This window comes from Pinus tabuliformis, chromosome 6, assembly GCF_031772625.1.
Source record: "Pinus tabuliformis cultivar Carrire ecotype Pingquan chromosome 6, CPIR1, whole genome shotgun sequence".
NCBI lineage: Eukaryota > Viridiplantae > Streptophyta > Pinopsida > Pinales > Pinaceae > Pinus > Pinus tabuliformis.
Genome location: NC_142292.1, coordinates 593698285 through 593711464, shown reverse-complemented (window position 1 = coordinate 593711464; position 13180 = coordinate 593698285). Strand labels below are relative to the sequence as shown.

The following is a 13180-nucleotide window of genomic DNA, read 5'->3' as shown; positions in this document are numbered from 1 at the left end:
TTTGCTAGGCCCCACATTATTAGTGTCAAAGTTGGTCACAAACATTACAGGGTATCTCTACCCTTAGATCTTCATTCATCATGGTTAACGGTTAACCACACAAAACCCTTCTCTTCAGTGGCTCTTCATATTCAACAAAGGCTTCTGAGGAGGGAACTTCACGCAATGGGGACTGTTGCTTCTTAAGGAGGAAAGAATGATCCGAATAAAAATTGGCATCCACCCATGGAATCTACCCATGGTATTCATACACCCATGGTATTTATCCACCCATGGTATTTGACCATGGTATTGTTAGTAGCATTCTCCCATGGTAATCATTCACCCGTGGTATTTATCTATGGTATTGTAAGTGACATCTACCCATGGTATTCATCCTCCCATCGTATTTATCCACCCATGGAATTTACCAATGGTATTGTAAGTGACATCCACCCATGGTACTGATTTACCCATGGTATTTATCCACCCATGGAATTTACCTTTAGTGTTGTAACAAAACAAAGGGTATAATTAACAAGTCACATTTTGTAAAAGGACATATTTTCCACCACAATGTAGCTTTTACAATTATTTTCTCTTTTAAAAAAAAAAAATTCTTTGTGGTTTTGTTTATTGTGTATTCTCATATTGTTTTATCATTTCAATTTTGTAGATTTTGGGTGTCTCCCCCAAGATCCGGATCAATTGATGATAATTTTCCTTTCCTCGACGTTCTTATTTCAAAAAGGGATGATGGTTCTTTCTCGCATTGGGCTTTTAGGAAGAAAACTCACTTGGACTTCATGCTAGTTCGTGTCATTTCCATGCTCCAAAGCTAGGTGTTTTCAACACCTTAGCCATTCGGGCATTACGTGTTTCTAATGAAAAACACCTCAAAGATGAAAAACCCCACCTCTTTAATGTTTTTAATAAGAATGGTTATAACATGTGCCAGTGTCTTAAATCTTTCTTTAAGGCTGGAAAAGGTCCTAGAAATAAGAATGCTCTTAAGGATCACTTTTCTGGAGTGCGTCTTCCATTTATTCAAAGGACCACATATAATATTGCAAAGATCCTGAAAAAGCATAAGGTTCCTTCGACATTGAGGCCCCTTAACACTATTCAGAGCTCTCTAAGATCAGTTAAGGACCCTGTGAACCCCAAAGATGGGAAAGGTGTTTACATCATTCCATGCTCATGCAGGGCTCCATACATTGGTGAAACTGACTGATCAATAAATTAGAGGATATATGAGCACGTTGTTGACATCAAACATGGAAGGTCCCACTCATATGCTTTGGCAGAACATGCGGGAAAGACAAATCATCACATTTGCATCGAAGAGGCTAGGGTCATTGCAAGGATTGACTATTTTCATCATCGTAAATTTAAGGAGGCCTTGGAAATTGAAAGCAAGTCAATCAATATGAATAGAGATGGTGGTTGGAATATTAACAGATGTTGGATCCCTACACTATCTTCATAGGTTCTCAATTTTTTTCGTTTTTTTATTATTATTTTCTATTTCGATAAACAATTAAGTTTGACTATATTATTTAATTATAGTTAGAAGACCTTCCATTGGATTCAATAATATTATAATTGATTTTTATTTATTATTTCTTTATTAATAATAATATTTATAATAAAAAAATTAAATTCATTCAATTTTATTTTATTATTTGTGACTATATTATTTGTTTCTGTTTAGAAAATTGTCCTCTAATTTAATAATATTATTAGTAATAATAAAATTAATTTTACTAATAATATTATTTCATTTATTTTTCTTTTTATTTTAATTTATATACTTATTTTTAATTTATTTTGTTTATAATTTGGAACAATTAAATTTGACCATTTCATTATTAAATTTAAGAATTTCTTTTAATATTAATAAAAAAAATGTTTATTTCTTATTATCAACTTGTTTTATATTATAAATATATTCTCTATTAATAATAATTCTTAAGTCAAATTAACTGTTATATTCTAACAATTCACATTTCTCTACATCTATTTATTTTGATGCCAAAATTAGATTCCTCGTCTGGTCTGAATCACACTAGTTAGTTCTTATATGATTATCACTGAAAGATTTCTTTTAATACACATTATAGATTACATAAACCTAAATTGAAAAACTAAAAATAAGTAAGAGAATTTATGATTTAATTAAAAAACAAATCAACTAACCGTCTAATAAAAAACCAAATCAACTAATACTCCAAGTGACTAGTCTATTCATGCTCAGTCAGTGAATAAATGAATCTATGAACACTCCTTTCAGTCAGTGAATAAATGAATCTATGAACACTCCTTTAATAGATGAGATTAAATTTTAACACGTTACAAAACTAGTATATGCCTTGATGCCTGCCTCCTAATCTGCTCTACAGGAGATTTGATTATACAATGTCCTAGCCGTCAATTAATATCCATTGTAGAGTAACCCCTAATCTGCTCTACAGGAGATTTGATTATACAATTTCCTAGCCGTCAATTAATATCCACTGTAGAGTAACGAGTGGCAGATGTACGAGAAATCCGGAAGATGACTCTACATACCTTTTGCATCTCGTGATACTTGACTTTTAGCAACTGGAGAGACGTGGTTTCCGTTAACTGGAAGAAAACACAGACATCAGTAATAGTTCACATGATGTACACAGCAACTGCCCGACTGCCCGAGTAGCTTTCTGGAAGCTCAGCCAATTGTGTTCACATTTATTTGGTAGTTCACATCGAGTTCCAAAGCGAGTAAGATGGATAATGCACTTACTCACTGCCCCTGGATGCTTCTCGGTCTGTGTATTCTCAAGGATCCACCGAATAGAATGTGAGGGTATCGGTTCGATCTCGTGAGTTAATTACAGAGGCCACAAGTTATTATACAGTCGTGGATCAAACTACGCGTTTGTAGAATCTTCATTGACTTTACACTTTAGGAAGCTATCACTGTCATAACACAAAAGGTTCCACATTGTTCCCATAAATACTTTCTCTATAAATGGCTCTTGAGCTTTGTCCATTATATATCAATGTGTATATTGTAATTTTTTTTGTAAGTACTGAAGGAAAAATTTGCGAGTCGTATCAATCTATTTTGAAATAGAAGCATGGCACCAGATGGGAATTCCTCAATAATCTGCTCATTAGAATTGAATCGAAACTGGCCATCAATTCACGAGGTCGAAGGATCGAAACACGCTGTGAAGAATGGAAACATAGCATCAGATGGGAATTCTTCAACAATATGTTCATTAGAATTGAATCCAAGCGGGCCATCAGAGCACGAGGTCGAAGGATCGAAACGCGCTGGACCTGCTGAGAAGAATGGAAGCATGACACCAGATGGAGATTCCTCAACAATATGTTCATTGGAATTGAGTCCGAACGGGTCATCAGTGCAGGAGGTCGAAGGATCGAACCACGGTGCACCTGTTGGAAAAAATGGGGCTTCCATGATCCGCATGGTGTCTTTCGAGGGACCCGTCAGTAGAACAGTATCTGATGTTTCTGTAGAACTTAGCCGAAGCTCCACGAATTTACATGGGGTATCGAATTTGGAAGTAGAGAAAGTTCAATGCGAGTGCTGTGGAATGTCTGAAGAATGCACGCCAAGTTACATTTGTAGGGTTAGGGATCTCTTCTGTGGGCACTGGGTTTGTGGGCTCTGCGCAGAAGCAGTCAAGGAAGAACAGCGTCGTGTCGGTAAAGGACTAGGCATGGAGGACGCTTTGCGTGCACATATGGCTGTCTGTGTTAAATTCAACCAGGTCGCTCGGTTAAATCCAGCGCTGTACCTTGCTGATGCGATGCGCGAACTTCTCAAGAAGAGTTCTCGGGAAAATGGTTTCAGGTCCAACCCTAACAGTCCCAGAGACATAGTTACAAAAAAGACTATGTCCCGCAGCGCCAGCTGCATTCCTGCTATGGTTGGCAAGGGAGTAAATTAACATTAGTTTTTCCTATGAGAAAAAAGCATAATGCTGTTTTTCTAAATTTCAGTCCAATATGCACTCAGTGCTATTTATTCTTGTTATTAGAATAAAGCCATATTCAATGAACAAGATAAATTAGTGTATTCTACTTAATATTTCCCCTGTAAACCATGTAACACTTTTTTTTCAATAAATCTATGAGATTTTTTTAATGTTGATGCAAGTCTTCATCCTGTGGAAATAATTCCTCGAAAATATCGACGGGTCTTTTCACGGCCAGTGTTTACTTTCGAAATTTGAGTTAACTGAAGTACGACTTGTTTGCATTTCTCGCTTTCTGATAATCATTAACTTGTTCAAAATATGCAGAGTTGAGTCGGCATGCAGGAGTATTTTGATTTTGATTAAGTATCCTATAATTAAATTTTCTACAAAAATAACTAATTCAACCTTCCATACTCTGTCATAAGGACATTAAGAAGAAATTTTTTTTGGCTGTGGCAAAAATAAGCAGTAAATAATTTCTCAGAGAATAGAGAATACTAGAGAATTTGTCGCAGGCTTAAGAATTTTGACTTTGTAATGGGCCAAATCACTTATAACAAGTAAAGTTCGATTCATATCTCTTGTAAAGTTCGATAAATAGCATCCAAGATGGTTTTATACATAGGTGGTGCGGCTTATCACAATTATACTTACAAACTTTAAGGATCCCATATCCAGAGTTTCTCAAACCCATCTTGCTTACTTCATTAGTGGTTCATTAGCTTTCGATATTAAGAGTATAGAATATGACAACGAACTCATCTTGTTTACTTCATTATTGTTTCATTAGCTTTGGATATTAAGAGAGTACAATATAACACATCTCAGCACCCAGCAACCAGTGATCGATTCTTATCATCGATTTTGTTATTAAATCTCACAAATGTAAGGTTAAGAAAGGTCAATGAGCACGGATCAATATTGGAATATCGATGTTGCCGCCTTCTGCATTACATTATTACCATGCAAATCAAAATTAACATAAAAATCCACTTAAACGAAAAATACTTTAAGCTTTTTATTTAAAAAAAAAATTAAATCATAATGTTTTTTTAAAGTGTTTATTAATATTTTTTAGTTAAAAAAAATTATTTACATTTTTTTCTGAAATTATGTTAGTTTTAAAAAATAATCAGTCTCGATTCATCTTAATCCCGGATCTATTAACGTTTTAAGGGATCAAATTTCTTGAGATACAAACTTTTTTTAAAGTGAAAAGAGATTAGATCCCTCTTGGCCATTGCACTTAAGTTGGATCTAGACTAGTTTGTATATACACAAATACTATATATAGGCTGAATCCATCTCTCCCTCTCCCTCTATCTCCCCCTCTCTCTTCCCTATTGGGCTACTCTCTCCTCTCCTCTCTCTCAAGTCATACCTCTCTTCCTTCCTCTCTCCCACATCCCTCTGTCTCTCTCTGCATCTCTCTCTCTACCCTCCAACTTTGCCACTATCTCCATCCCTCTCTCCTTTTCCCTCTCCCCCTCTCTTCCCTCTCTGTCTCCCTCTCTCTTCCCTCTCTCTCCCTCTCTTTCACTTTCTCTTCCCTCCTCTCCTCTCTTTCTCTCTCCCTCGCCACTCCCTCTCTCTCTACCTCTATCCCTCTATGTCTTTGTTATTTCCTCCCTCTCTCTCCCCCTCTAACTCCGTCTCTATCTTCCTCCCTTTCTCTTCTCCCTCCCCTCCTCTCTCTCTTCATTCCTCTCTATCCCTCTCTCTTCTACCCCATCAATCTCTCTCTATCCTTCTCTCTTCTGCCCATCAATCTCTCTCTCTCTCCCCTCCATCTCTCATTATCTTCCTCCATTCCTCCTCCCCCCCATCTCTCTCTACCCCCTCCATCCATATGATGGAGATTTTTGACTCTATGTAATCAATGTTATATGTAATGTCCAAAATATTTTACATTTTAATTTTTTCTATCATTACCTTCCTCCCTTCCTCTTTCTCTCCCCCCTCTCTCTACCCCCTCCATCCATGTCATGGAGACTTTTCACTCTATGTAATCAATGTTATATGTAATGTCCAAAATTTTTTACATTTTAACTTTTTATTGTGACATGAGTTATAGTTTTTCAGCATCTGGTATTGATAAGCCATGTTATTGAGCCATTGTATTGTAATAAAACTTATTTACAAATTAATAATATCCATGGTAAAGTGGGAGCAGATATCCATGGTTAAGAAACATGTTATTTCGTAAGTTTATTGTAAGTATTAAGTTTTTATGTGCTTATTAATTAAATTTAAATATGGTTATGGAATCGTTATTAGTCATTGCCAAGATGGGACTCTAACAATTGATTTGTTTCTTGATCATGATATAGAATCATTATTACTCCCCATCAGTTCCATTATTAGTCCCTAACAATTGATTTGTTTATTCATTATTACTCCCCGCAAGTTCCATTATTAGTCTCTGCCAGGCAAGGCAAGGAATCTAACAATCAATTTGTTTGTTGATCACTATTAACTTTGAAAAATAAATATTTATTTTTCAATATTATTAAAAAATAAATTTTCAAACATTTGACTGGACCATAACGTAAGGTCTTATTAGCACCATTTTCACAATATAATGCCATGTGGACATCCACCTTACATATTTTATGCCATAATTTATGGCTATGGTTGCAATATTAATGCATGGTTTTTACATAATAATTGAAAATAAGTTATAAGTAAATAATATATTTGCCATGACTTACTTCCCACAATCATTTAAGCAAGTTTTTGCATAAAAAATATGAATAAGATGTAAAAGATATAAAATTACTTATAACACTTATGTAGGAGTGAAATTGTAAATGGTGGTTATTTATGCAATTTTTCCGATAGCATAACTTCTAAGTTGAATTGGGGGGCTAACATGCCCTGCCAAACCAAATTACAATATAACAAATTAAATTTTATTACCTTTATTACTTTTAACTTATTATCATTAATTGAGACAATATTTAAATGTTTACACTACAACATCTCCATGGCTCTATATTACTTTTAACCTTTTGTTATTACAAATTGTATTTTACTATTTTTATTATTTTTAACTTATTATCATTAATTGAGACAATATTTAAATGTTTACACTACAACATCTCCATGGCTTTATATTACTTTTAACTTTTTATTTATTTTTAATTAAATGTTAAATATTTATGATAATTGTTAAACATTTATGCCTATAAATCTACCCGTATAAGATGTATTACTTATCTACTAAAATTGAAATTTAATATTGAAAATAAAAAATCAAGTACTTATTTTATGGTGAATTATTTATTTTTTTAATTTTTTTTAAATACCAATTTTAATTTGAATGACTCACTATGATTCATCCTCTTCCTAAATGGATTTATCAATAGTGTTTATTGATCTTTTGCAATTCATTGTGAGTGTTTGATTTTGTGTACTCTATTTTTGGAACTTATCCTAGTTATGTCCTTTTTTACTACTCCCTTTTTGCACTATCTTACGTGTTCTGGTGTTCCTGTCTTCTTTTACATTGTCCATTTTTTTTTAGCGTTCTCTCATCTTTTTCTACACTATAAGAGTTGACAAAAAATATTCTCCAATTTAATTGATTAAATTTACAAGTATAATAATTTAATCGATGGAATACATGCCATTAAACCATTTAAGACTAGGTTGTAAAATTGAAAATATAAAGGTTAGACCAAATTACATTAAATATTTATATTATATATTGCATTTATATATACATAAATTGTATAAACGTGAAGTAAATTTGTCTAAATTTGAATTAAAAAAATAATATGATGAAAGAATTTCAAACTGACGTAATAAAATTTTATAAATTTATGATGAGCTTCATTACCAAAAAAATGTTATTTTTTTTATAAATAATTACAAAGAATATTAGGTAAGAAATTTCTCTTATATAATAAAATAGTGTAAACTTGCAATGAATTTTATTTTACAGAAATTAATTTATGTGATATTTCTAATATTCTAGGTTAATTAAATTAACACAATTATTTTTTATTTCACTTATCACTCATATTAAAGTATTATTCTATATTATTTAATAATATTTATATTGAAATATGACTATAATCTTTTTATAAGTTGTAAAACTGTAAAATTCGAAGGTTATAGTAAATTATATTAAATATTTATATTATATTTATATTTATATATACATAAATTGTAAACAATAATATGATGAAACAATTTCAAAATTACATAATAAAATTTTATAGATTTATGATGAGCTTCATTACCATAAATTATTACTTCTTTTATAAATAATTATAAAAAAATCAAGTAAGAAATTTCTCTTATATAATTAAATATTGTAAACTTGCAATAAATTTTATTTTTACAGAAATTAATTTATTTATACTTCCAATATTCTATGCTAGTTAAATTAGCACAATTATTTTTTATTTCACTTATCACTAATATTAAAGTATTATTCTATATTCGTTTATAATATCTTACATTTATATTGAAGATCACTATAATTTTTTTGATGTGATGTTCACTTTTCCATAAAAACTATTATTATATAAATTTTATAAGAAAATATTAAAATAATAGTTATATATATATTAATAGTAATATGAATATGTAAGTATGTTTATGGGTCAACATTAACAGTGAGTTAGGTTGTTCTCTGGTGAAAAAATTTTATGGGAAAAAATCTAGTCATGTTAAAGGATGGTTTGGCCTAAAATGGGTGTGATATTTGAGTGATTTAGATGCATTAGATACCCATGAGTCGCAGCTAGTCAAGCTAGAAAAAAAGTTAGATATGTCATTCATATCAAGACTCACATAACTTAGAAAACACAAAAAAATATAAACATATAGATATGAAATAATTTAAAATATAATTTATAAAATTAAAATAAGTTTCTCATATTTTATTTAATTATATAATATTAAATATTCTAAATAATGTAATTTATATAATTGTTATTTTCATATTTATTTAATCAATAGAAAATAGAGTTACATCAAATTATCTGAATTAAATTAAAAAATTATATTATCACCCCGAATGAGAATTAAATTTTTTATAATTAATAAAATATAAATTAATCATTTTAAATTTTAATATTTTTATTTATTAAAAAATAAAATTACTTTAACTTTTCCATATAAAAGAGTTAAATAAACTAAATTAATAATATAGTTGAGTTAAATGCACTAAATTTGAACGAGTAAAATTAACTCTTATTAGTCCCTGCCGCCTTCTCCACTGGACTATAGTAATTGATTTTTTGGTCCTAGCATTAATCTCTGCAAATTTAACTTAAAGTTTAGATTTTATGAAACATGTTTAACGTCTCACATGGACACATTGATTTTTCAAGACCAATAATATTTTTTATCGTTTTAGAAATATGTTTAACGTATCAGATGGACGCATTGATTTTTCAAGACCAATAAGATTTTTATCATTTTATTTAGCCTCTTCTCGAGGCAGAGAGGTTAAAAAGGCTATGATAGAGGCAGAGAGGTTAAAAAGGCTATGATAGGATGGTTAACTAATTTTTTTTGTTCATATTTAAGAAAACTAAAACTAATGCTAGCATTAGTTCATTGAAATTAAATGTTTATTTAGGTTTTTTTGGTTGTTAATTGTTGTATGTATCTCTTGATCATTCAAGTACACAACATATTTAGTCACAATACCGCAAAGCCACAACACATCATATAGGCAAGCCACAACACGTCAGGCAGTAACACAAATTTTGCATGGCAGTAGCCACTTTTCTTCAGTTGGCCACTTGTCTTCAGTTCTTCTTCAATTCTAAATGCTATATGTCAGCGGGTTGGCCTTTTTGCAGATTTCTCAAAGACTTCTCAAATACTATATTGCAGCCGGCCTTCCAATGACTCTATCACAGGTGACCTTTTTGCACATTTCTCAAACAAGAATTTGCTCATGAATTTGCCCATGTTGTAGATTTCTCAAACAAGAATTTGCTCCTTTGATTCTCATGGCAGGATGGTAGGATGTTAAAGCCACACCACAAATATTTTCTCTAATGCTTTGATTCTACAAATATTTTCTAACCCTAATGCTTTGATTCTACAAATATTTTCTAATAAGATCAAGACATATGTTAATATTTTCTCTAATGCTTTGATTTTGCAAATATTTTCTAACTCTAATGCTTTGATTATGCAAATATTTTTTAATAAGAGCAATATAGACATTAATGATGCATGAAGAGTAATACCTGTCTTTCCCTTCTGCTTTTTCATTTTGCTGCAGGAGGCATTAGCTTGGCTTCTTCAAGAGTTTGAAGAAAGTTTCTTCTTCTGAACTCTGAACAAAGCTGCAAAGAAGTCTCAAACATTTCATTCATAGGTGCACATACTCTCCTCACTCTTATCCACTGCAACCACAATATTATTCACAATCTTAAATCTATGCCCTATTGTATGCAAGTTCTCTTCTAAGTCCAACGTAATCCCATCATTTTCTTAGCAATGAACTACTACTGCAAGATAGCGGATGGGTCAATCTACACCAGGTAAATATCAGTAAAATTATATTATTATTAAATGTATCCAAAGTTCTGCCACCATCATACAAAACAATGCCTAAAAGGTTTATGGATAGACACCGAACCAACGTTTACTAATGCTTTTGAATGTCATGTATTTAGAGGAATTTTTTTATTAATGGTTTTGAATGAAAGCATGTATCAAAATTAACAAGAAAAATGTCTATAATGAATTAGACATATTTTTATGTGTGCGACTTTATCTTCATAAATGTGGAAATCCACTCTTTCCATGAAAGTGAGTAAAAGCATAGCAAACAACCAAAGCAAAGGTGAATTGTGCTATTTTCCTAACATGGTGAGAGTAAATTATAGGTTCCAAGCATGAAGGGATTGACATCACATATTTTTAATAGATACAAAGGGTTTTTATGCAATATTTTTAATCGATACAATGGGAAGGGCAAGAATTCCAACATCAAAGCCAAAAAAATAAGATTCCAGCAATGTTTATCAATGCCAGGGTTCGAATTTGAGCTGGAAGTTTCTAAGAATGTTTCAGACATCCAACATTCAGAATATACAAAACAAGTTTCTGATAATGTAAAGAATATACAAAACAAGTTTCAGATAATGTAAACGAGTCGGAAGACACTGATAATGTTTCAGATATTGGACAATATGAGTTGGAAGATGTCAAAAACGTTTATTTTGACGAGAGAAAAAATGGCGGGGTGGGAGAGATTGACCATGAATTATTTTCATTCCATTCCTCTTGAAGTTTTTTATGCATTAACCATCAACCATAGTTTCAAAGATCTGGTTGGCACGCAGAGTAGAGTGGCGATAGAATGATGCCTGTAAAGCAAGAAGAGTCTTTGGCATAAATAAGATTGTATCAATCTATGCTGTTTGGTGTGTGCTTAGCTCCGCATCAGTATATAGAGAGTGAGATCCAAACAACTTTCGTAGACCTAACCTTGACTAAACACTGCATTCTTCTAAGATTTCTTCAGAGTTTTATAAATCACTGGCTCCACCCTAACAACGTATAAAATTTAAAGTTGAGGGTTTCAATTTACGAATAATTTCAAATATAAATCTCTGAATGTCAAAAAAATTACGCTCAAAGTCTTTCTTTACAGCTAATTTACTGTTATTTTCATTATCAATATCTGGTTTTCTATAAATTCACTACATAAGGGATTGAGGGAATTAGAAATGAGAACCTGGACACCAGCTGAGGCCTGAAACAAGATCTTTGTCTACCAACAAAAACCGCTGAGGCACCTAAAATAGGAACTTTGTCCTCCAAGGAAAACAACAACGTGACTTGATCCTTGTCAGTGTTAGCTTGGATGGATTCAAAGGCGGTGGAGAAATTTTCAAGAGTTGCATCAATCTGAGTAAAATCCATGGTTTCTACCCTATCTCCAATATTCCCACCCAAAAATTTTGGGAGGTTTCTATTAGCATGTCATATCACTTACTCTTATTGACGCGCTAATGATTTGGTTTATCTGGTTTATATGGTTTATAAAAATGCTTCTAGTAGCTTTATCAAATATTTTAAAAGGTGTCTGTTCATGGTTTAAGCTGACGATTTTAATAGTTTTACTAATTTGTTTGAAAGGTGGTTTTCCATGCAACAAGGAACGTGGCTTGCATCCAAGCCCATATGTCATCCAAATGTTTCTTGCTTGGGCATATATTTATTGTTTTAAATGTGGTTTTCATGCAGGGAATGTGGCTTTCATCCAAGCCCACATGTCATTCAAATGCTTTGGCCATATATTTATTGTTTTAGACAAATAAATTATATATATACATAGCAATTAAAAATTAAAAAAACAATACATATCCAATCTTGATGTTTTATATTTCTACATTGTAACAATGACTATTATTCATTATGGAGATCTTCTACCTTTGGCATTTTTGCTAAGCATTTCACTTATGTCTTTGTCTTTTTTGGAATCAATCTCTATCCAGAGGTAACAAGTTACACAGTAATATATTTTAGAAGAAATTGTCTTGTACCTATATCTGTTTACATGTTCTTTCCATCCTTTCTTTTAAATTTAGCACAACCAATTTAAGCAGGTGATGTTAATAGTTTTACTAATTTGTTTGAAAGGTGGTTTTCCATGTAGTAGGGAACGTGGCTTGCATCCAAGCCCATATGTCATCCAAATGTTTCTTGCTTGGGCATATATTTATTGTTTGAAAGGTGACTTTTCATGCAGCGAACGTGGCTTGCATCCAAGACCACATGTCATTCAAATGTTTTGGCCATATATTTATTATTTTAGACAAATAAATTATATATATATATATATATATATATATATATATATATATATATATATATATATATATATATATATATATATATATATATATATATATATATAGATAGATATATATAGATATAACAATTAAAAATTAAAAAAATTACATACCCAATCTTGATGTTTTATATTTCTACATTGTAACAATGACTATTATTTGTTATGGAGATCTTCTACCTTTGGCATTTTTGCTAAGCATTTCACTTATGTCTTTGTCTTTGCTAGAATCCATCTCTACCCAGAGGTAACAAGTTACACAGTAATATATTTCAGAACAAATTGTCTTGTACCTATATCTATTTACATGTTCTTTCTATCCTTTCTTTTAAATTTACACAACCAATTTAAGCAGGTGATTTTAATAGTTTTA

At 31.5% G+C, this 13180-nt stretch overlaps 1 protein-coding gene across 1 annotated transcript; it reads left to right on the top strand.

The window, feature by feature from the left end:
• Window positions 1-3014: 3014 nt before the first annotated feature.
• LOC149259966 (uncharacterized) lies at window positions 3015-4142 on the top strand. Its single transcript, XM_089378150.1, has one exon. The coding sequence runs from the start codon at window positions 3102-3104 to the stop codon at window positions 3939-3941; it is 840 nt and encodes a 279-aa protein (XP_089234276.1). The 5' UTR covers window positions 3015-3101; the 3' UTR covers window positions 3942-4142.
• Window positions 4143-13180: the final 9038 nt, after the last annotated feature.

Bases quoted from the DNA above. Each gene is read 5' to 3' on its own strand.
- LOC149259966 (XM_089378150.1), top strand. From the start codon at position 3,102: ATGGCACCAGATGGGAATTCCTCAATAATCTGCTCATTAGAATTGAAT.